This window comes from Scomber japonicus, chromosome 15, assembly GCF_027409825.1.
Source record: "Scomber japonicus isolate fScoJap1 chromosome 15, fScoJap1.pri, whole genome shotgun sequence".
NCBI lineage: Eukaryota > Metazoa > Chordata > Actinopteri > Scombriformes > Scombridae > Scomber > Scomber japonicus.
Genome location: NC_070592.1, coordinates 11509756 through 11530339, shown reverse-complemented (window position 1 = coordinate 11530339; position 20584 = coordinate 11509756). Strand labels below are relative to the sequence as shown.

Sequence of the window (20584 nt, the reverse complement as noted above, 5' to 3'; positions counted from 1 at the left end):
CTGCACATCCACACTGGATATCACTGCCGGGCCACTTCCTGCCATTTCACTGTTATCACATAGGATTTTTGTGTCTTCTTTGAAAGTCACAGAGCTAATTTTCCTTGATTTCTTTTGCTGTTTTGGTGTCGTTATTAACTCAGAGTCCGCTGAGACTTCTCGGTTCAAATCAGGTACATCATGCAAATGTGTGGATGCACTACAGTCTTCTTCTGCTTGGTTTTTGCGAGTGGAAGGTGTTCTTCTTTTTTCCTTTAATGTCACTTGTGGAGCTGCTAGTTGAGCTGCAGATGTTGAGTCTGCTGAGATAGCTGGGAGGAAAGTTTCTTCATTATAAGCACTCCTTCTGACATTGGGAGATTTTGTTTTAACTGTATTCTTTTGAGATGTAATTGAAGATGTGGGTGTTTCCTCTCTTTGGTTTAAGACTGATGCTCCATGTTCTGATAAAGGTCCATTTGAATATTTTACCTCTGATGTTTCAATCATCTCTGAATCCCATTCTTTGGCAATTACAAACAGTTTGGCCATTTTCATGAGGGTTTTCTTTTTGACTCGTCGTCCACCTTTAAGTTTCTGCTGCTGCTGCATTTGACGAAGAACTGAGTGATACAGTGACTTCTCCTCCTTGCTCTCTACTATTGGTGGAGTCTGACAGGATGCTGTTACACCAACTTTGTTGTTTACAGATTGTCTTTCAGTGTCTTTGCCAGGAGCAGTTGCTTTCCCATCATCATCATCACCCCTGACAGCTTCATCTGTAGAGTCTATGTTTTGTGTTTGAGCATCCATCAGGGAGGCTGGATGAGAATCTCCAATGTTTTGCAGTAAATCAGCTGCAGGTTGCACCATATTAGGCACCTCTTCAGCCATAGTGTTGGGCAGTGTTTCTGTAATCTCCATGCAATTCATTCTGTAATTAAATAAAATGAAAAAAATCAAACACAAAAGGTAAATCAGCGTATTTAAAACAAAAACATTTAATGCAATATTACCAATGTTCAAACTCAACTCACCTCTCCGTCAGTAGTTCTCTAAACAGGATTTGAGAAAACCTTGTGGACTGTGGAAGTGATGCAGTCGTCTCTGCCCTCCATCTTGAGTCTTTTCACATGAGTCATTTACTGTCTCAACATAAGAGATGTCCAACCAGCTGCTTTCATCACATCGCTCCATCAAGACGTCTAAAGATTATAGGACAGGACATCCATCTGATATCAGAGAATAAAACAGAAGGGAATGCATATTTGCACTAAAAACAAATCAATGCTTTCATAAAACCCTTTAAGAAAAAGTTTAGTCTACTCCATTCGCATGAAGATGCAAAAGAATTATTCTGGTTGCTGATGTCTGAATTGCTTCCAACATGTTTATTTAATCTGATTTTTAGGTTTTAAAAAATTAAGTTTTCCACATTTCCTATTTAAGGCTAAACATCCTGGTCATATCAATTTTATTTGTACAGCCCAATATCACAATATCAGAAATGTTGCCTTATATCTGTTATATGTAATCATATAGCACTAATTACATTGCACTCAAATGTTTAACTGAACTGGTTGTGCATGATGCTCTGGGTTGTGGTTGGGTGAAGCAGCATCTCCTGTCACTTCTGTATTTGCTATGTAATGAAGACATAAATGCCCCCAGAATACTTTTCATAAATCTATTTTGATGTTCCATATCAAATTCATATGTTTAATGTTTTAAAGTTTAAGAGAGAAATGGATGAAAATGAAACCACTGATTATACTGCTAATAATCTGATAGAAGTGGCATCATTTATTTCAGGTTAGCTAATTTGTCATCATATATTGTCTTGGGTTTATTTTATATCATGTTGGTGTATCATAAATCACTTTGAACTGCTGTTTGAACTGTTGTTAAAAAGGGGTTTTACAAGTAAATCCACCTCGTTAAAAGAAGAAACCTTATTAAGCATAAAAAATGATCACTTAATAATGTCATAATATTAATGTCACACATGAACAGTGTATCAGCTGAGACGGTGGTTCTCAAACTTTTTCTAAGGACCCCTAAATTGACACAAACTGGACCACAGACCCCCATCTAATCAGAATTTTGCTTTTAGGTGTTTTATAACATGAAGTGTATGAAACCCAAACAGTCATACATGCTGTTAGTGTTACTTATAGACAGAATTCAAGTGAAAATTAATTATTCCTCTTTTTGCTGGGGACCCCTTTGAACCACGCCAAGGACCCCTGTGGGTCCCCGGACCCCGCTTTGAAAAGATAAGAGATGTTTTAGCAGGTAAATCGTGGGCCTGTGCAGAAATATATACGCTCGTGTTTATGCTGCATGCAAAACAATAACTCACAAACCTGAGGAAACATAAATAAATGTTGCACACTAAGACAAACACAGAGAGTTCAGAGGGGAAAAACCGGACCTGAGCGCTAAAAACCTGCAGCTGAGACTTCCTGTTACTGTTAAACCCAACCGGCATGCTGGACTTGGTTCTTACCGGGTTCATAAACCGGAATCAGATGTGTGATGATCCTCAGGTGTAACAGGTTAACTCCGTTGCAGCGACAAAAATCCGCCTCTCACATTCAGTTTGTTTGTAAATGTAAAGCCAGGGTCGTTTTCCTGCAGGAGGGGCCACAGCAGAACGGAAGCTGACGTCATCACCTCCCCCTCCTCAATTCAGGTGGTATTTTCCAAACTTGTTCATCTTAAATGTTGTCAATTATATAATGTTGTAATTTTTCATTGTCAGTTCCAAATAAATAATAATTGCATAACAATGGAGGAGTTCACATATTTTTCTCTATAGTATTTTTTTAAAGGTAAACATAAGTCTGTATTTAATTAAGAAATAAAAAAGGGAATTAAAATTACAAACCTCTTTTACTATGATTACTTTAAAGGACCAGCAGGTAGGATTTAGTGGCATCCAGTGGTAAGGTGGCAGATTGCAACCAAATAAATACCCCTCCCCTACCCTCCCGGTGTAGCAGAACCTACAGTGATTGCAAGACTTGCAAAAAAACAAACCCTGAAAGGCCCAGTGTTTGATTTGACTATTCAGGATTGTGTTTGCTGGTACCCAAAGCCCCCCCTCAACTTTATTGGCCAAATATTGAAATACACAAAAATATCGATGAGTGTGTGGGAAAAATTATAAACTAGCAAAATGAGCATGAGTTTCAGTGCTCAGGGGCCTCTCGGGGTACTAATCCAACCTTCTGTTACACAAAACATACAACAATCAATCCATAATATAGGATATAGAGCTGATGAACACATATGTAATGTGTGTAGTTGGATGCAGCACTCTTCTTTTCGTCTTCTGCATTGTGCACCACTACACTGTCCTGTCATCTATGCATTGTCATGTTTTTGTGATTGTTGTCTGGTACAGTACTTTTGCACCAGTGCACTATTGCTTTGTCTTGTTAGTTAGTTATGTATTGTTTCCACTATGTATTGTACTGTCATGTATTGTTTGACATTAAAGGTTATCTTAGAACAATGTAAATGGCACAGGAATAGAATCATATATTTTCCCTAAAACACAGAAAGAATGAAACGAAAGGGAACACAATAAATAAGCAGTCAAATAAATAAAGAATATTAATCAAATAAATAAAGTTGGCATCTCTTCTGTGGATCTTTATACAGCTTAAATAATTCAGGAGACTTCATTTATGCAGGAAAAGCAGGAAACTAAGTAAGATTTAATAAATTTGCGTTTATAGACACAACATTAGCCTTCAAAATATACATTTCTTTTTAGTAGAACCTTTGACTTTTACTTAATCTTGCTGTTTGCTGCTTTTTTGCTCTTATTTTATTCATGATGTTTTATGTTAGTTTTTTTTAAATGTGTCTTTTATAAGATGATATGATGCTTTTACTTTGTAGGACTTTGAGATTTGCTTCAAATGTAAAGTGCGTTACAAATAAAATGTATTATTACTATTATTATTATGACTATTATTGTTATTATCATTATTATTATGACTATTATTCTTATTATCATTATTATCACTACTACTAGTAAAAACTGACAATGTGCTTACACGTGAAGCTGCGGCACCGTGAAACCCAACTTTGCGATTACGTCATCTTCTCAGCCAATCATATTCCTCCATACTTTGCTCTCAGCCAATCAAACAGCAGTTCAGGCTAGGCTACAGTGTCGCTGCTCAGCTCAGTGTTGTCATTCACAAACATGTTCATCATCATGTCCGCTAAAGACACGTTTTCTCTTTTATTCTGATCGTCCTTTCTCGCGTCAAGATGAGCAGCGTTTGCAGGGAGGTGGTCACCCTCCAGCTCGGACATTATTCAAACTTTGTCGGGACTCACTGGTGGAATTTACAGGTGCGTAAACACAGCAGCGGCGGCGGCTAATGCTACAAGCTAGTTAGCCGGTGTTATGGCGAAGTTCGTCACCCCTTCGAATAATGTACCCCTCTTGTTAAAGTTGTGTTAGTCGTAGCTTTTGGAGTTGGGTTATGGTTACGGTTAGCTGGCTGGGGGTTAAGGTAAACTTGGGTTAAGATTAAGCACCTCAGAAGATGACTGATTGTGGTTATGGAGAGAAGAGGGGACACATATCGACAGGGGAACAGACTTCTACATAACAGGTGTTAGCTTTTGCATGTGTTGTCAAACTTCAGAGACTTATTGCACGCTGCTTTCTGCTCTGATCTGTGTCTGTAGTGGCAGCAAACATGGGTGTGCATGTTGTCGTTTTACCAGACCTGAGACATGAGGTATAACTGAGTCGAAGGAGGAAACGAGCAAATAAAACAATGTTAAAGATGCTAATGATGAAGTTTCATGTAATTGTTGGTAATCAGAAAATGTGATGTTTTATCATATCGGTGGAGGTTATGGAGAGCAATCACTTCTTTAACACTAACTGAGATACTGAATGAATGATAGAGATAATAGAGATGTTTAAGCCCTAAAGTCCCCCCCAAATCCTTCATTTTTGTTGAGTCACAGTCTGCTTTCTTCTTTTGTTCATGCATCAGCTACTTATTGGATTTCATTTCATCATAATAACATTGAAGCTTACTGTGTTGTGAGTGAGGGCTTTAATCTCCCTCATAGGAAATCTGGCTGGTAATATTTTATAAGTGTGCTAAAATCTGTAACTACAATTCATTATTAATAATGAGGTTCTCATAAAATAATAATGATATTAATTATGATAATGTAGCTTTTGGACCTTAAACAATTAAGTCAGGTCACCAAGTTGTCAAATGACTGCTTCGACCATTGCTTTAATACTTAAGACATTTATCAAGAAAATAAATCATTATTCATTATTCACACATTCCTCAGCAAAGTCTCATTTTTATTGTATTGTTGTGTAATTTAGGCTTCATAATCTGACAGATAACTGGAGGTGTGTTTGTCTCTGTTTGCAGGATGCGTCTTTATCGTACGACCCAGAGACGCCACTAGGTGAGATCCAGAGCGATGCCGTGTTTCGTGAGGGACAGACCCTCGGTGGGCACGTCACCTACACACCTCGCCTCATTGCCATGGATCTCAAAGGTGACATATTGTCTTGTCATACACCTTTTATACATGCTGGAGACATCTTCTGTGCTGGTGTGACTTTACTGTTGGCCACATGTTTGACTTGTGTATGCTTTAACTCTCTCTCTCTGTATTACAGGAAGTCTTCGGACTCTACGGCAGGAAGGAAATCTTTACGATCCCGGCAAAGATCCTGCCGCTGTCACATGGTAAATGAGAGAGATTATTGTTGTTTAATACACAATGAAACTATTTGTGTAAAGGAGGCAGCTGAGCAAACATCAGAGAGTGCTTTTTAACAGAAATTACCAAAATCTGTTGGCTCCTTAAAGCTTTGAACACAACCATTAAATCCATTATACGTATGGAAACCAAACACTTAATGTAAAAATGTGCTTCATCTGGCAGGGAGGGGAGCCTAATGATGCATAAAGAAAGTCCCCTTGCAAAGAACCCTTTTCTAGAAGATCTGGACAAGCTGGATGTGAGTATTTGTGGTGGAAATTTAACTTTTAGCAGCTTTTATAATAATGCACAAAGTTTACCATCATGATATTGTTTTAAGGCAGAATAATACAGTCTGAACCAAAGACAGTTTAGTAGAGTTGTTCCAATACCAATAACGGTGTCGGAAATGCCTCTGATAAAAATATGCTGGATCAGGTGTTGTTGAGTCTATGCACCGATCTGATAACATAACTTATTAACTTTAAAATGATCCCTTTTTGCTTTTTAATGAACTGATTCTGTTGACTTTGGTTTTGTTTTATACTTCAATATCAATCAAAAGGAAAAATAAGTTTCCAAAGCTGCAATCAGGAGCCTTGCCATATGAAGTAGATATTCAGAGGAGGGTATATAGGTTAGTTGTATAATTGTAAACGGAGGTTATTTAGTGGGCTTCCAAAAACCAGAACATTTTCATCCTATTAGTCTTTTAGCACTTTTACTTAGTATTGCAGCTTCGTAGAAACACCATCATACAGTTAAGAGCCTCATCATGACAGTGCTCTTTATCTCTAGAATGGGGAGATCCTGGCTCAGGCTGATTTTCACTCCAACTTGCAGCCTCATCACTCAGGTAAGCAAAGCCTGATCCAAACATATTGATCATGAAGACCAGGATGATTTTTTGGCGTTGAATCTTTCTCATACTGAAATGTCTCCCAGCAGCAGACTCACTGAGCATGGACACGGTGAACAGCCGGCTGGATCGCATCCAGGCGGGCTACAGGCTGGAGGGCAGCGTGAAGGTGTGGTCCGACTTTCTAAGGATCCACCTGCACCCTCGCACCATCTCCGTCATCCATCAGTACAACCACGATGGGTAAAGAACAGCACCCCACTGTGTCAGGCAGGATGAGGGAAAGCTTTGAGATTTCTCTTCATAGTCGTCAGAATTAAAGACTGAATCATGTGAAACAGTTTCATCCCACAATTACATTTCTTTTTGTAAAATGTTCACAGTTTACAAAATGATGATGGTAAAGCATGCTGTAGCTCACAATCCTAATCTGTGTGACCTCTAACCAAATGCATCAGCAACACCAAATATGGTAAAAGCATCTGGTACCAAAGCAGACTGACAGCTCAGTACCTGCTGTTTGCCATTAGGTGTCAGACTTTAGATATGTGTAATGCCCAACACACACTAGAAGACTTTGAAAAGACCAAAGTTGACACTCTCCCATCTAAAGACATAATGTGTCATCATTTTGACTGTAGACTGGAGATCTTGCAGAGTCACTATTTGCAAGACTACATCTAGATTATTTGCCACCCTGCTCCTGGTGGAAATTTACTGGAAGACAAACTGTTGAACAATGGAGCAGAAACAGAAGCAGCTTTTGTCTTCTGTTTCTGTTCAGCTTCCCTTATTATGGGAAAAGCAGCCAAAAAGAAAAAGAGTACAGAGAATGTTCTTCCTGTTTGGTGCTGGAGAGAGTGCACCTGTTGGCTGCCGACAATCACGTCATTGCACTTCATTATTTGCATGAGCCAAGATTTAAAACTGATAATATTTACTAACTAATAAAAGTTTGATCTTATCAGAAAAAGATATGAAAGAGACTTTTCTTGAAAGCTTATTGCACTTTGGTTTGTATCCCAAGTGATGTCACAGCAGATATTTGCCTTTCATGGCCCGTTGTGGCCTTAAATGTTGAAAATATGGATTTAAATAATATGTAAATTAAACTTGTTTTTGTGGTCTTGTTTGGCCCAGAGAGGCTCACCGTCTGGAGGCTTTTGGCCAGGGAGAGTCTCTCTTGCAGGGGTCGGTGCTCGAGGATCTGGAGGACAGACTGCACTTCTTCGTGGAGGAGTGCGATTACCTTCAGGTACGTGTAATCCTTTTTTTTTTTTATCCTGCTAAATTCTTTTTTACACTGTATTATATTAAATTGGACACTTCCTACTTCTTTAATACTGACCCACTTTCATTCAGTTTCTCTGGACTTGTTGTGCTCCTTACCTTCTTTGTCATGTCCCTCATCTCTGTCTGCATCCTGTTTATCCCTCTCAGGGTTTCCAGGTGCTGTGTGACTTGGCCGATGGCTTCGCCGGTTTGGGGTCAAAGGTCACAGAGATGCTACAGGACTCTTACGGTGGGAGAGGCATCCTAACCTGGGGGCTGGCACCTGTCAGTTATCCAAACTCAGTGAGTCATGCATTCAGACTCAGTGTCTGTGTGGCCTATTTTTATCTCGTAGAGCTTTTTTGTACTCGTGGAGTGAAAGTGGAGTTTCTATACTTACTACTTTATTTTCTCTTCTACCAGACTCCGATGAAGGATTTCTACCACCTGTTAAACTGCACATTAGGGACGGTGAACATGGCCAATCACAGCTCTTTCTTCTGTCCGTTGACCCTGCGCGGTGGACTGGGAAGACGACCCTCATCTCCTGTAGCTTTTCCTCATCTAGACTATGATGTGAGCTTTTTTTTTTTTTCAAGCTTAGATATTGGAGGATTTTTCAAGATCAACACATTTACCCTGACATGTGTATATATATGCATGCTATATCACTGACTAATGATTTGTTTCTCTCTGTGTTCTAGCCCTCACTGTGGTACCACTCCAGCGCCGCCCTGGCTCTGGCTCTGGATGCGCTCACTGTGCCGTACAGGCTGCGGAACAACAGTGTCCCCATGTGGCAGATGGCCGATGCACTGACCATGTTGGGGAGAAAGGTGACTCCGGTGTTCCTGTTTTGCCAGCATCCAAAATAATTGCCACATATAGTAAATATAAAAGTATAGTATATAAATGTAAGATATATAAGAGAGTCTGCACACTGTAGCTCTCAGTACAGGTATAGTTTAATGGGATATCAAAAGTGACATTTCGAGCCCCTTGCTCCACTTGCTATCTTTACACATATAGTAAATACCTTTTGCAGCATGAGGGGTACTTAGTTTTTTTAAGATAGTTGATTGTAAATATGAATATTTTTTGCTTTCCTTATCTTGCATTGCTAACTTTAAAATCTGAGCAATATCAATCTCAGGTTTATTATCATTACACCAGTATCCATCTCAACATACTGTTACTATTTTTTTATTTCCTATTGTATATATTGCTTGTTTTACTTACTTATTATTTATTCTTTATTTTTTATTTATGCTCTTTCTATTTTTGCTATCCACTTTGCTTATCTTATCTTATTTTATCTTATCTTATCTTAAATTAATAGATTTTCTGCTAAATCCATTTCATGATTTTGATGATTTCTTTTCACAAGCTGTATCTACTAACATCTATATGGTTTAAATTCTAGGTGGTGGCCGCTTACGGTGCCATCCCATTTCCCATGATGCATGGCAGCTCTCTCCCCGACGCCCTTAGTGCCTATGCAGACTCGCTGCCGTGGAAACCTCTATCAACGTGCCCCGAGCTAGCCGATGGTCGATGCTATGGCCAGTGGGCGACACTCAAAGGCTTCGAAGGCCAGAAACTGACCAGGTAGTGATTTAGATATATAAACAATGGGGAGGGGGCTCATTCATGGTGATCATCCTAATACCAAGCTGCAGTTATTTGTCTGCTTTAGTACCCAGGAATAATATGGCTTGTAGAAACATGGACCTAATTAATCATCACATCAAAAGAACCTCCAACAAGTTGTCTAAATGCTGCAATGTTCTTCCCACCAGCTCTCTGTCTCCGGGGACGCAGCCACCCACTCCTCTGCACAGCCTCTACAGCGGAGAAGACATCCTGGCGTCGTACATCACATCTTTCTATCCTACAGCTCCTCTGTGAGTCACCACGGCAACACATGCTTCAAGCTAACACAAGTTTATAACCCGGTTTTAACCCGATGTTGTCCTCTGTCATCGTCCTCTCAGGGCTCTGCAGCTGGTGTCCACACCCAGTAAACTGACACCACCTTTCCCTCAGATGTTCAGCCAGTCCCTCTGTGCTCAGGGCTTCCTGCAGAGCCAGTCTCCTCCGCCTGGTTGTGAGTTCATTTCTATTTCCTCTTTGTTCCTGCAGCTTTTTTTCCCCTCCATGTTTGTCAGTGACAAATAAGGGTTGGCAAAATGAGCAATTTAAAAATATCTTGTTTTAAAACCGGCATCATAAAATGTACATACTGTGTTTTTTGGTGGTTTTGTGTCATTTGAAATTACATTTGCACCATTTTTTACGAAACGTAAGACTGAATGATCCTGAAAATGTCAAATGGTGTAACCACAAAAGAATGATACTTTTTTTTTTTAAATTGTCCACTTACAGTTTATTTAAGTGCACTTATACTTAATTGTATTCCTTTATTTAATATAAAAAGTTATAATGTAAGATCATGCCAAACTAGTTGATATGGTGTTTTATTGAGAATTTCACCAAAAAAAAATAGTTAAAAAAGTTATTCATACGTTTATTTTCAAATTTTAACCTCTTTAAATATGACTAAACCACATGGATACAAAAAAAAAACTCATTGACCCTTATACAACTATGTTTAATTATTTTATGAATTCATCTCACCCTGCAGCTCCGGCCCCCGTGGTCTCCTCTGTACCCGTCATGACTTCCCTCCAGTCGGGTCCCGCGCTCGACCCGTGGCTGTCAGAACTGCATCGAGGCGCCACAGCTTACGACATCCGCCGTGTGGCCCCAAGCTTTCTTTCCCAGGGGCCCGAAATGGCAGACTACCAGGAGACTATGGAGCAGCTGCGCTACATGGCTCGATGTTACCGAGACGACAGCAGCGGCGTGATGCGTTCTTCCTCTGAAGAGGACGATGACGATGAATGACACTGACAAGTCTCGCTCGGTTGATCTGGAGAGACTGATGTCTGCTAATGTGACTGAAATCGGTCTGCTTTGTTTACAAGCCTGCATGCACACAAACACACACACAGGCAGACGAGGAGCTGTGCCTTCCTGATGGACCAGGACTTCAACGGTTTTACAAAAACTTGCAGTTTGAAACAAAAATAATACTGATGAAACTCTGCTGCATAGGAGGGAATATTAAGATGTTAAAGGAGGAAATACATGTGTAGTGTTCATGTGATGGATGCAAATGTTTGGATTGTGGTTACATTTCCTAAAATGACTGTTTGTCTGTAATTAAATGATTTTATACGAAGCGTACACTAGAAATGCACAGTTTTTACAGAATGATGTAATTGTTGAATCTCTGTGCTGAGCAGGAAGCTGTGACCTCTGACTTTTGGTTCAGTTGAAAGAGTGACTGTATGTTGTTGTGGAGCAAGGGATTTTTTTTAATCCCCCATACACAGCAGGAAGATGAAGTGGAGACCGCAGCACAAAGTGTGGTGGTTAAAGGGGTCACATGATCAAATCTGTCTCTGATGATCTGAGTGAGGATTAGACAGCCTCCAGTCTGGTGCTCTAATTCCATACTGCACTGCGCTAATGCTGAGCAGCTTTTCAGTATGTAACCGTTCATACTTATAAAAGTGACAAAATGAAGTATACTTAAGTGTCAGTATGCATACTTGAACACATAAGTGCTCCTCATAGAAACTATTGTCTCATAATGTAACGCACAAAAGAAAACTGAGGATGAACTCAGCTGCAAAAGATTTCAATAAACTGAGAAAAATAATGAAGTGATTATCAAGACTGGATTCAGCTTCCTGTTAACTATTAGTTTTATCTTTAGACTGAACTTACATTTAACGAGCACAGTCTAGTTGACACAGACCTGTTTTAGCATTGCATACTTTGGCTTAATTTAAAGATGTCCTCCTTATTTAGAAAGGATGTTACAGAGGTGAGGTTCTTGCCATCTGTAAGTGGAAACCTTGGAGGAGTTTTGCGATTCTAGATGATCTGTCATAATACATTTGTTCAGAAGAAGTGTAAATGGAAAGCTGGATTTATGTGGACGACACTATCAGGAGCAGAGGTGGAAAAAGTCCACACATTCTGTAAGTACTGATGAAACTCCTTTACCAAAGTAAAAGTACAGGCTAGTACAAAAGTAAAAGGGAAAAATTATTTTTTACTGTCAATGATCTATCACAAATGATACTCTGAAACAAGTAACAAGCCTGTTTTGACAATGTAAGGAGTAGAAAGAACATGTTCAAACGTAGGGAGTAAAAAGTTGTAAGAAAAATACTCAAGTAAAGTACAGATTCCTGGACAATCTACTTAAGTACAGAATCAAAGTACAAATACTTCTTTATTTCCCACCTCTGGTCAGGAGTCATGACAACATAACTAACCCACTAATAAAGAGCTGGAAACAAACAGGAATAACAAACTTTCCTGATATAATTGGATCTGTAGATGTACAGAAGAAGTCGCGGGGGCAGCAGCCTAAACAGGGAAGCCCAGACTTCCCTCTCCCCAGCCACTTCGTCCAGCTCTTCCCGGGCGATCCCGAGGCGTTCCCAGGCCAGCCGAGAGACATAGTCTCTCCAGCGTGTCCTGGGTCTTCCTCGGGGTCTTCTATTGTATTAATGTATATTAAAATAAAACACAAACCCAAAGTGAGAAATCCAGAACAGGCATTTTTAATCTCAAATAAAACGGTACAAGGTTTTCACAAAGGTGAAATGTTACAACATATTCCCACCCAGCAAATAGACAACAGTATGCTTCTACATTTGATTTAAAAAAGGCTAAGACACATACCATACCATCGTTTAAACTTATAAAACTGAGATTGCACCCTGTTATTTTACAAACACCTCCGCCAGAGACAGCTCTAATGAAAAAATATGCTGAGTAAAAGTCAAATGAAATGGAGAAGCATGTGCATAAAAGACATAGAGCACGAGTGCCTGGTATTCTACAACTATTTATCAAAAAACAGGGGGCGGGGGGCGTGTTGGGGGGTTCGGGGAATGTAAAAGGAGGAACAGGGGAAACAGGGGGATAAGGGCTCATGATCAACAGTCCAAAATCAGAACTAGGAGCGAGAACGGGAGCGGGAACGAGACGGGGAGCGGGATTTGGAGCGGGATTCTGAACGGGAGGCGGATCGGGAGCGGGAGCGGGCTTTGACGGGTGAAGGGGAATGGGATTTAGATTTGGACTTTGATTTAGACCTGGCTCTGGATTTGGATTCGGCGGGGGAGCGGGAACGGGAGCGAGAGCCCCTTTCCGGCTCGCCTCCCTCGTCGTCGCTTTTGGGCGGGTCGCGGCCCTTTGAGCCAGATTTCCTGGCGCGATCCTTAATCCCCGATCTAGAACGAGACCTGGAGCGAGAGCGAGATCTGGACCTGGAGTCGTCTTTCTTGGTCTTCTTCCCTTCTTTCTTGCTCTTTTTGCTCTTGGGGCTGCGGCTCTTGGGGCTACGGCTCTTGGGGCTTCGACTCTTGGGGCTGCGGCTTTTGGGGCTTCTGCTCTTGGGGCTGCGGCTCCTGCTGCGGTCCTTGCCCTTCTGAGCTCCGTTGCTGCGCTCCTCTTCCTCCTTCTTGTTCTTGCCCTTATTCTTCTTGCTACGGGATCGGCTCCGAGAACGGGAAGCCGCTCTGTGGGGGGAGAAAATAAATGAATAAAATTAATAAAAATCAAGCAGCAGAATTCACTTCTACATTGAAAAAGTCTAAACAGGAAATTGCTACTCCTACTTCAACAAGTGCACCTCTTAGACTAAATTCCCCTTAACATAAAGCAGGTCACAGACATTAATAAAAAGGCTCAAACATGTTATTTGTTGGTGAAATTGGCACATAAAGTATTTCTATCTATCTATCTATGGCAACACACATGTATGTCTGCCATCTTGTGCTCTCAGATTACTAAACCCTAGAAACATCTGGCAGTGAGCCACTGAGGAGTCCATGACACAAACCCTGCAGTTGAGAAGAGCTGTCTCTTAGGGCGGCATAAAAAACCTTTTGCACAAAGCTCTAAAAACTTATGAATAAACGTCTTCATAACTTATATCATATGCTCAGGATTCAAAAGCAGTGAGAAGCTTGAATCACTGGTTTAATGTTTTACACTACACGGGTTCTTCTGAAGATCCGACAAAAAACTACAAAGCTTTCTCAAATCAGTTTACTCTTATCATTGCTTGTTAATTTGCACTGTTCAACTACTACAAACACTTGAGTTGCCTGATATGGCCCCTATCTGGTGGACTTTGGACTTCTCACCTGGAGTGGGAGCGGCTGCGGCTGCTGCTCTCGCTACGGCTGCGGCTCTTGCGAGACCTGCGGCTCCTGGAGCGGGACCTGAGAGGAAAAAAGAAAAAAAAACATACGTCATATTTAATCAAATTCAAAATGACCCACTACACATAATAACGCCGTGTGCGAATGCAATTTCCGACACTTACCTGGAACGGCTGCGGCTGCGAGAGTAAGAGCGACGGCGTCTGGCACCTGGCCGGTCCTCGATGAGCCGGATCTTTCTGCCGTTCACCTCTGTGCCGTCCAGCTTCTCCAGAGCTCTCTTCATATCAGAGTAGAGCCTGAACTCGATCACCCCTTCGTTCCTGCGTCCCTTGTGAGTGTCAGCGTAAGTCACCTCCCCCGCCTGCCTCATGTAGTCCTGCAGGGGATAGAAACATGCAACAGCACAGTGAGCAGAGGAAAAAGGACAGGACTGATTTAACCCTGATTTATATTTTGCATTTTTATTTTAAAGCTTATCATGTGTGGTAAACTCTCTTTTCATTTTTCTAATCATGTAGTTTTGGTGAGGTGTGGAGTATTCAATGTAACCCTGTTGGAAATGTGACACCACTAAAAACAGTGCTGAAGAACTTTGTGTACTTACATTATCACGTAAAACTGGCTTAACACTTCTAATGCATTACATTTCTAAACTACGTACTCTTAAGAGCTACACATCAGATAAATGAGTGCAACACTTCTACTGTACTACGAGGTGTCTTTGAACATGACTTTCTTTAGACTAGCCTGACATATGAAACGGTATGTATGAAAACTGAGCCGCATACCTTCAGGTCCTGCCAGCTGCAGCGGCTGGAAAGATTCTCAACAATGAGCCGATAATCTGTCCTTATCGGAGGACCGTATCTGTCTCGTCCCCAACGTCCATATCCACCTTTCAAGGTAACAAGGAAAGAACAAATTAATGAGGACTTTAAAGAAAAAAAAACAAAAAAAACAAAAAACAAAAAACAACTGAGACGGTGCAATTATTCTAAGCTCCAAGCTACTCTCTACAAAAAATATAATCAATATTGACTTGGGAAAAGGAAACAAAGAAGGGGAAAAGCAAAAGTTGAAAAAGTCTTACAAAAAAGGAAAAATTGAATTAAGTAGTAAAAAAAAAAAAAAATACTTAAGATTTTTTCTTCCTATAAATATTTATTTAAAAGCCTAGACCTATACAACAATTGTAGCTGTTTAAATTTTGGTTAAGTTCAATAGGCCTATTGTCTAAATAATAAAAGAAAAAAAAAATTTAAAATACATAACTGATCGAGGAAGTACTTACGGTGAACTAAAAGCAAGTTTCTAAGCTATCCTATCTAGAAACATTTCACTGTTACAAAACATGTTCTTTTGTCAGGCACCTATAAGAGCTGAACCCACATCTCTTCCTAACCCCCATGGCATCCTCACCACCCGGCCTGGGCCTAATGGGAAAAGCGGTCTTCATTCACAATGGCTCCCTTTTTTGGTCTGCCCAGGGGCCCAGAATGGTCAAACCACACTCTTGGAAAGGGGGGACACCATGGCCAGCAATAGGGGCAGGCAGTCAGCAAAGGACTCTTTCAATTAAAACATTGAGGTTCTTTGTTAAATCTTTACCTTTAAATTGACAATCATTTTAAATAAAATAAAATAAAAATAAAAAAAACTGAATAAGACAATCAATTACAATATATTTGACAATCAAATGGTTATTTTACAGTATTTAAAATCAAAAAAACAGATATATCCCTTTCCATCAGTAAAGCCATTTCCCCCATCACATATTCCCATGTAGCTGCATTGTTTGTTTCACCCAAAAAATTATTTAAAAATACATCACATGGAAAAAAAGAGGATATTATTTCATGTCATTGGTGGCTCTGGTGCACACAAATTTGATCACATTCTGTGCTGATAAGGAAACCGCCTCTCTCTCTCGCCTGCTGTTGAGTCTGTAGAAAAGCTGTTAAGTGGTGTGGTGAGTGCTGCTCGTACATGGTCTACCTCGTCTATTTGCAAGACAATACGAAGCAAAACTGCAGCTCTGTGGTGTCCTATAGAGAAACTGAGACACGCCTGTACGTTACAAAAAGAGCATCATCAGAAACCTGGATGGCTGACTGAGAGAGAACAATGCTGATGAAATTAAGACGGTCTGGATAAGGAGATGTGTGTGTGTGCGTGGGGCTCAGAGACAATAAAAAAACTGAAAGAAAGCAATTTAAAGCACGTTAACTTTCAAGTACGAGGACAGGCTGTGCTTGATCATCAGAAATGGAGACGAGGTGCCAGTAGAGCTGGGCGATGCTGACCAAAACCAATATTTTAACTTGTTTTTTTTATTTAAATGGCTAGATTTTTAAACAGGAAACCAAATTGCTGCCTTTATTAAAAGACAGTATTTTTTTGCTATATTACAGTATTATAATAACAAATTTAACATCTCAGCTTTCACAACATCTCCCAGCTCTGGGTACCATCTACTGTATCAAAAGCCCCCAGACGATCCACCTTAAATCAGAGTGGCACCCCTTTACAGTTCCTACCATGATTATTGCGATATGAATTGAATGCACATCAGCCACCAAGGACAAGCTTGAAATTTGTGTTTTGTGCACTAGGTAATTTAGGTTCTCTGTAATGAATGAAAATCCCTCAACAATGACATTAAATAAATTATTAATATGAAAGGATAACAAGAATCTTTCCGGATACATACTCCTTCCGCCATAGCCTCCGTCACGACGAGGTCCCTTCGTGTGCTCGACAATGACCCTTTCCCCGCACAACTCTTTCCCGTTCAGGTCATAGACCGCATCGTCTGCGTCGCGGGGGTCGTCAAATTCAACAAACCCATACCTTTATTTAAAAAAAAAAAAAGAAAAAAAAGGAAGACAAAGGCATAAGTTAAAACACAGATTAAGATGTTTAAATTCACTACAATGCAAAATAGCAAACTGGATGACACATGGATTTAAATAATGTAAATTTGGACGTCTTTAGCGTTGTGAACAGTAACCAGGAAATACAACATGCTGTTAGGGGCAGTGTGTCCTTGTTCCTGGTTGGGGCCGTTATGAGGACGTATAGTTACAGGCAAATTTTGTGGCATTAATGACACGCTGCAAAAAGAGGATGTAAAGCTCAACTTCCTCTTACAATGAGACATAAAAACTGTCACCTATTATAATCTTTGTGTGAACTGAGACAAACCATGGTTCACAGTGCGCATTGCTTTTTAAAAAATTCTTCAGCAAAACCATGAGGTGAATATTTTGTATTATGAGTATCATTTTTATTGGTTTTCCATAAAAGGACCAAAAGGGGAAGGAAAACAAACTCGGATGTAGTGTATACATTTCTTAAAATCTATACAGCACTTTCCAAATTTACAACGTACTTTAAAAAATAAAATAAAAAACAACAAAACAATTAAGCAGTAAAGCCTGACAAAATATGAGACATGTTGAAAATAAGTGTGTTATCAATAATTAATTCAGACATGTTTTGAGTTATGAGAAATGTTTTAAAAAGTCAGATATCAGACGAAAACCCAAGATAAATCAATAGATGGTCAAATGATCCAGTCACAACTTTATATTAATTATTTATCAAATAATGCTTTTAAATCATTTAGTTCACTTAGTTGAACGTGACAACAAAAAAATCCACTGGTTCCTGATCAAGTGTTTATACAAAAGCATCACTGTTTGTTTATCTATCTGTATTTGTTGTATTTCTTTTTCTCTTTATATTGCTTTTTTAATTTTAATTTTGCTAATGTTTTCCTTTCCTGCCTTTACATTTATTCTATATGTTATAGTAATATTTTAGTTTATTTATTTCTAATTTTTTACTGTCCACTTTGCTGCTGCAATACTGCAAATTTCCCCATTGTGGGACTAATAAAAGGAATATCGTTTATCTTTGTAATTTGTCTCAATGTCATTGTAAATGACAGTTACCCCCAATTATCTCTGGAGTATAAATACAGGTTTACTACTACTACTACTGCTACTATTATTACTGCAGCTATTTTGGACATGTATTGCACAACTGCTTAAATATCACCAGCTATGGATATGTGGAGTCTTAATGAGCTTTTTTAAAAGACCAATTTCTGATTGTTTTACAGACCACACGATGGAGAGATTAATGATCATACAGTGAATAATACTAAGTTGCAGGTCTGTATATACTAATTAAGGTGCTGCACGTTTAGCAGAGGGCGCCAGTTCCGCCTTTATTAACCAATAACCTCACGTTTTCTACTAAAAGCTTACAGTAAGGTTAATTTTGGGTGCAATGTGTACTTACCGAGCTGAAATCACGTTTATTAACACATGCACATTCAGTCTAATTTTACTCACAGTCTGACCAAACATGCATTTATATAATCATTAGCTTCACTCACACACACACACACACAGACATACAGAGAGGGATGGTGCTACATTGCCACGTCAGATCCGATTTAACCAGATTAAACTACAAAACAGCAAATAAAACTTTAATATTTCAGCATGTAAAAGTGTGAGTCGATAAAACTGCAAATGTGCAATTTGACCAAAATGTATCGGCTGTATTTTAAATAGTAGTAAAGGTTATTTAGCATAACGTTAGCATGTGAGGCCTGCTGCAGTCAACAAGGCCCCGGACCAGCAGCTCCCCCACCGGTGCGGCCTTCTCAGTCTATCCGCTCCGAACGCACCGAAAGCCGGTTACAAGCTCACCCGTTCTTTAGGTCGACCTCCAGGATCTTCCCGTAGCCTTTGAAGAACCGCTCCACGTCCTTCTCCCTCGCCCGGTAGCTCAGCCGACCGATATACACCCTCGACATCCTTGCTAAAAAAGCTCCTCGTGCTGCTGCTACTGCTACTGCTACTCCTGCTGCTCCCGAAAAAAAATGTGGAGAGGACGCACGAGCCGAGAGAGGAGGCGCGAGGCTGAGAAGATAAACACACACGCGCGCGCCTTCTTTGATACAATAGGTCGCGAGTACAAAAAAAGGGGGTGGTCTTTTTTTAAATGTGGGTAAAGCCCTGAGCGCGGTCTGACAGGTAACCACGAAACATCCAAAATACCAGGTGAATTAGTGTAAGAATAATAAGACTAATCATTTATTTAATAATATTCAGGGTTGGGAAGGTTACTATGGAAATGTAATAGAAGTAATATAACTATTTCAATTACTTAATCAAAGTAATGTAAGTTCATGTAGATTTCGGAATATAAAATAAATATATTTTATGAAAAATTTCAAAAGTCAGGCATGGGCCTAATTGGTACTGTGACACCATTTAAGCCCATATGTACTCTAAATAAGCCCATGCCATGATTTATTTACTACATATAAAAAATATAGTTTTCAAAGAATTAAAAACATCAATTCATGTATTCAGTAACATGTTTCATATTAAAACATGAGGAAATAAACCCAACTGAGCAAAATCTTAAAGGTCTGACTTGAGTGAATCCCATGCCAGACTTTTGACTTTTTTCATAAAACATCTTTATTTTATATTCCTAAGTCTACATGAACTAATGAATGCATTTTTAAATGAGAGATAAATCTTGCTTTCCCTTATAAAGCATGTCAGTATCCATGAAAAACACCTGAACTTAGATTTCGGTGCTTAATGGGTAGGGAGACCAGGGATGGATGAAACAAAGGGATAGTTGTAACAGCATCACTTTCACCAATAAGGTATAACATAAGAGTCATGTGATCAATTTCATGTATAACCACTCCCTCCCTGATCTTGCATGTGAATTTGCATGGCTGTGAGAAGAAGTGTGCAGATTTTGAAGCCAAAACATCAATTTTCAGGTAAGAAAGTAATTTTTTGGACCAAGTCTATATTTTGATTAGTACTGATACTGTTGAAGTTTGAATTAGGTAACGTGTATCAGGTAAGAGAGTAGGTTCTTACGTAAAATGTGAGTCATTTCATCTATGCTAATTTAAAACCACCATGCTGATACAGCTAGCTAAACATTTTATGACAGGGGTGGGCATGGTTGTAACACCTTATAAGAAAATGTTACAACCATCCCCGTAATCACAGCAGTCAAAAAGTCTTTGATTGAGGCAGCAGACTTGTACTATGGACTCACTCCATGTGGTGTAGGCCTACTGAACATTTGACAGATGCAGATAAGTATTAAATTTAAGTATTAATCTGTCACCACTGTGACTCTGATCACTCTGGTTAAATGGATAACACACACAGATACACACACTCAAGTTCATGTTTTATCATTTAGGACAGACACAGTGTGCATGTTTGTTCTTTTACTAATTGTCAAACGTCAAACTTTTACTAATTGTTAAACTTCCTGTAATTTTACATGGATTATGAGCTACTTCTGACCTCCTGCTGAAGGTTTCCATTTGTGTGTGTAACATTCATAGTTATTATCAGAATAATGTTCTTTAAGAAAGCTCTTCTAA

At 39.5% G+C, this 20584-nt stretch overlaps 2 protein-coding genes across 6 annotated transcripts; one reads left to right on the top strand and one right to left on the bottom strand.

The window, feature by feature from the left end:
• Positions 1 to 4182: 4182 nt before the first annotated feature.
• On the top strand, positions 4183 to 11617 carry msto1 (misato mitochondrial distribution and morphology regulator 1). 2 transcript variants are annotated; one of them, XM_053333943.1, is made up of 14 exons: positions 4183 to 4353; positions 5412 to 5541; positions 5666 to 5735; positions 5935 to 6010; positions 6550 to 6607; positions 6700 to 6853; positions 7751 to 7865; positions 8051 to 8185; positions 8306 to 8458; positions 8587 to 8718; positions 9306 to 9490; positions 9682 to 9786; positions 9877 to 9989; positions 10527 to 11617. In XM_053333943.1, exons 1-14 carry the CDS (start codon positions 4270 to 4272, stop codon positions 10787 to 10789), a joined length of 1773 nt encoding a protein of 590 aa, XP_053189918.1. In that variant the 5' UTR covers positions 4183 to 4269; the 3' UTR covers positions 10790 to 11617. The 2 variants fall into 2 exon arrangements, with proteins under 2 accessions (XP_053189918.1, XP_053189917.1); XM_053333942.1 differs by having other exon boundaries at positions 6697 to 6853.
• An 885-nt stretch (positions 11618 to 12502) lies between these two features.
• srsf4 (serine and arginine rich splicing factor 4) lies at positions 12503 to 19056 on the bottom strand. Of its 4 annotated transcripts, none has more exons than XM_053333948.1 (6): positions 18864 to 19056; positions 16850 to 16989; positions 14928 to 15034; positions 14301 to 14515; positions 14119 to 14196; positions 12503 to 13488 (listed from the first exon to the last, which is right to left on the bottom strand). In XM_053333948.1, exons 1-6 carry the CDS (start codon positions 18968 to 18970, stop codon positions 12924 to 12926), a joined length of 1212 nt encoding a protein of 403 aa, XP_053189923.1. In that variant the 5' UTR covers positions 18971 to 19056; the 3' UTR covers positions 12503 to 12923. The 4 variants fall into 4 exon arrangements, with proteins under 4 accessions (XP_053189923.1, XP_053189924.1, XP_053189925.1 ...); XM_053333949.1 differs by lacking the exon at positions 18864 to 19056 and adding an exon at positions 15529 to 15707 and having other exon boundaries at positions 16850 to 16987; XM_053333950.1 differs by lacking the exon at positions 18864 to 19056 and having other exon boundaries at positions 15510 to 16984.
• Positions 19057 to 20584: the final 1528 nt, after the last annotated feature.

Coding starts and splice junctions, on each gene's coding strand:
- srsf4 (XM_053333948.1), bottom strand. CDS start 18,970: ATGTCGAGGGTGTATATCGGTCGGCTGAGCTACCGGGCGAGGGAGAAG. Junction 16,990..18,863: donor GAGGTCGACCTAAAGAACGG/GTGAGCTTGTAA, acceptor TTTTAAATAAAG/GTATGGGTTTGTTGAATTTG. Junction 14,516..14,927: donor GCAGCTGGCAGGACCTGAAG/GTATGCGGCTCA, acceptor TATCCCCTGCAG/GACTACATGAGGCAGGCGGG.
- msto1 (XM_053333942.1), top strand. CDS start 4,270: ATGAGCAGCGTTTGCAGGGAGGTGGTCACCCTCCAGCTCGGACATTAT. Junction 6,854..7,750: donor CATCAGTACAACCACGATGG/GTAAAGAACAGC, acceptor TGTTTGGCCCAG/AGAGGCTCACCGTCTGGAGG. Junction 9,787..9,876: donor TTCTATCCTACAGCTCCTCT/GTGAGTCACCAC, acceptor TCGTCCTCTCAG/GGCTCTGCAGCTGGTGTCCA.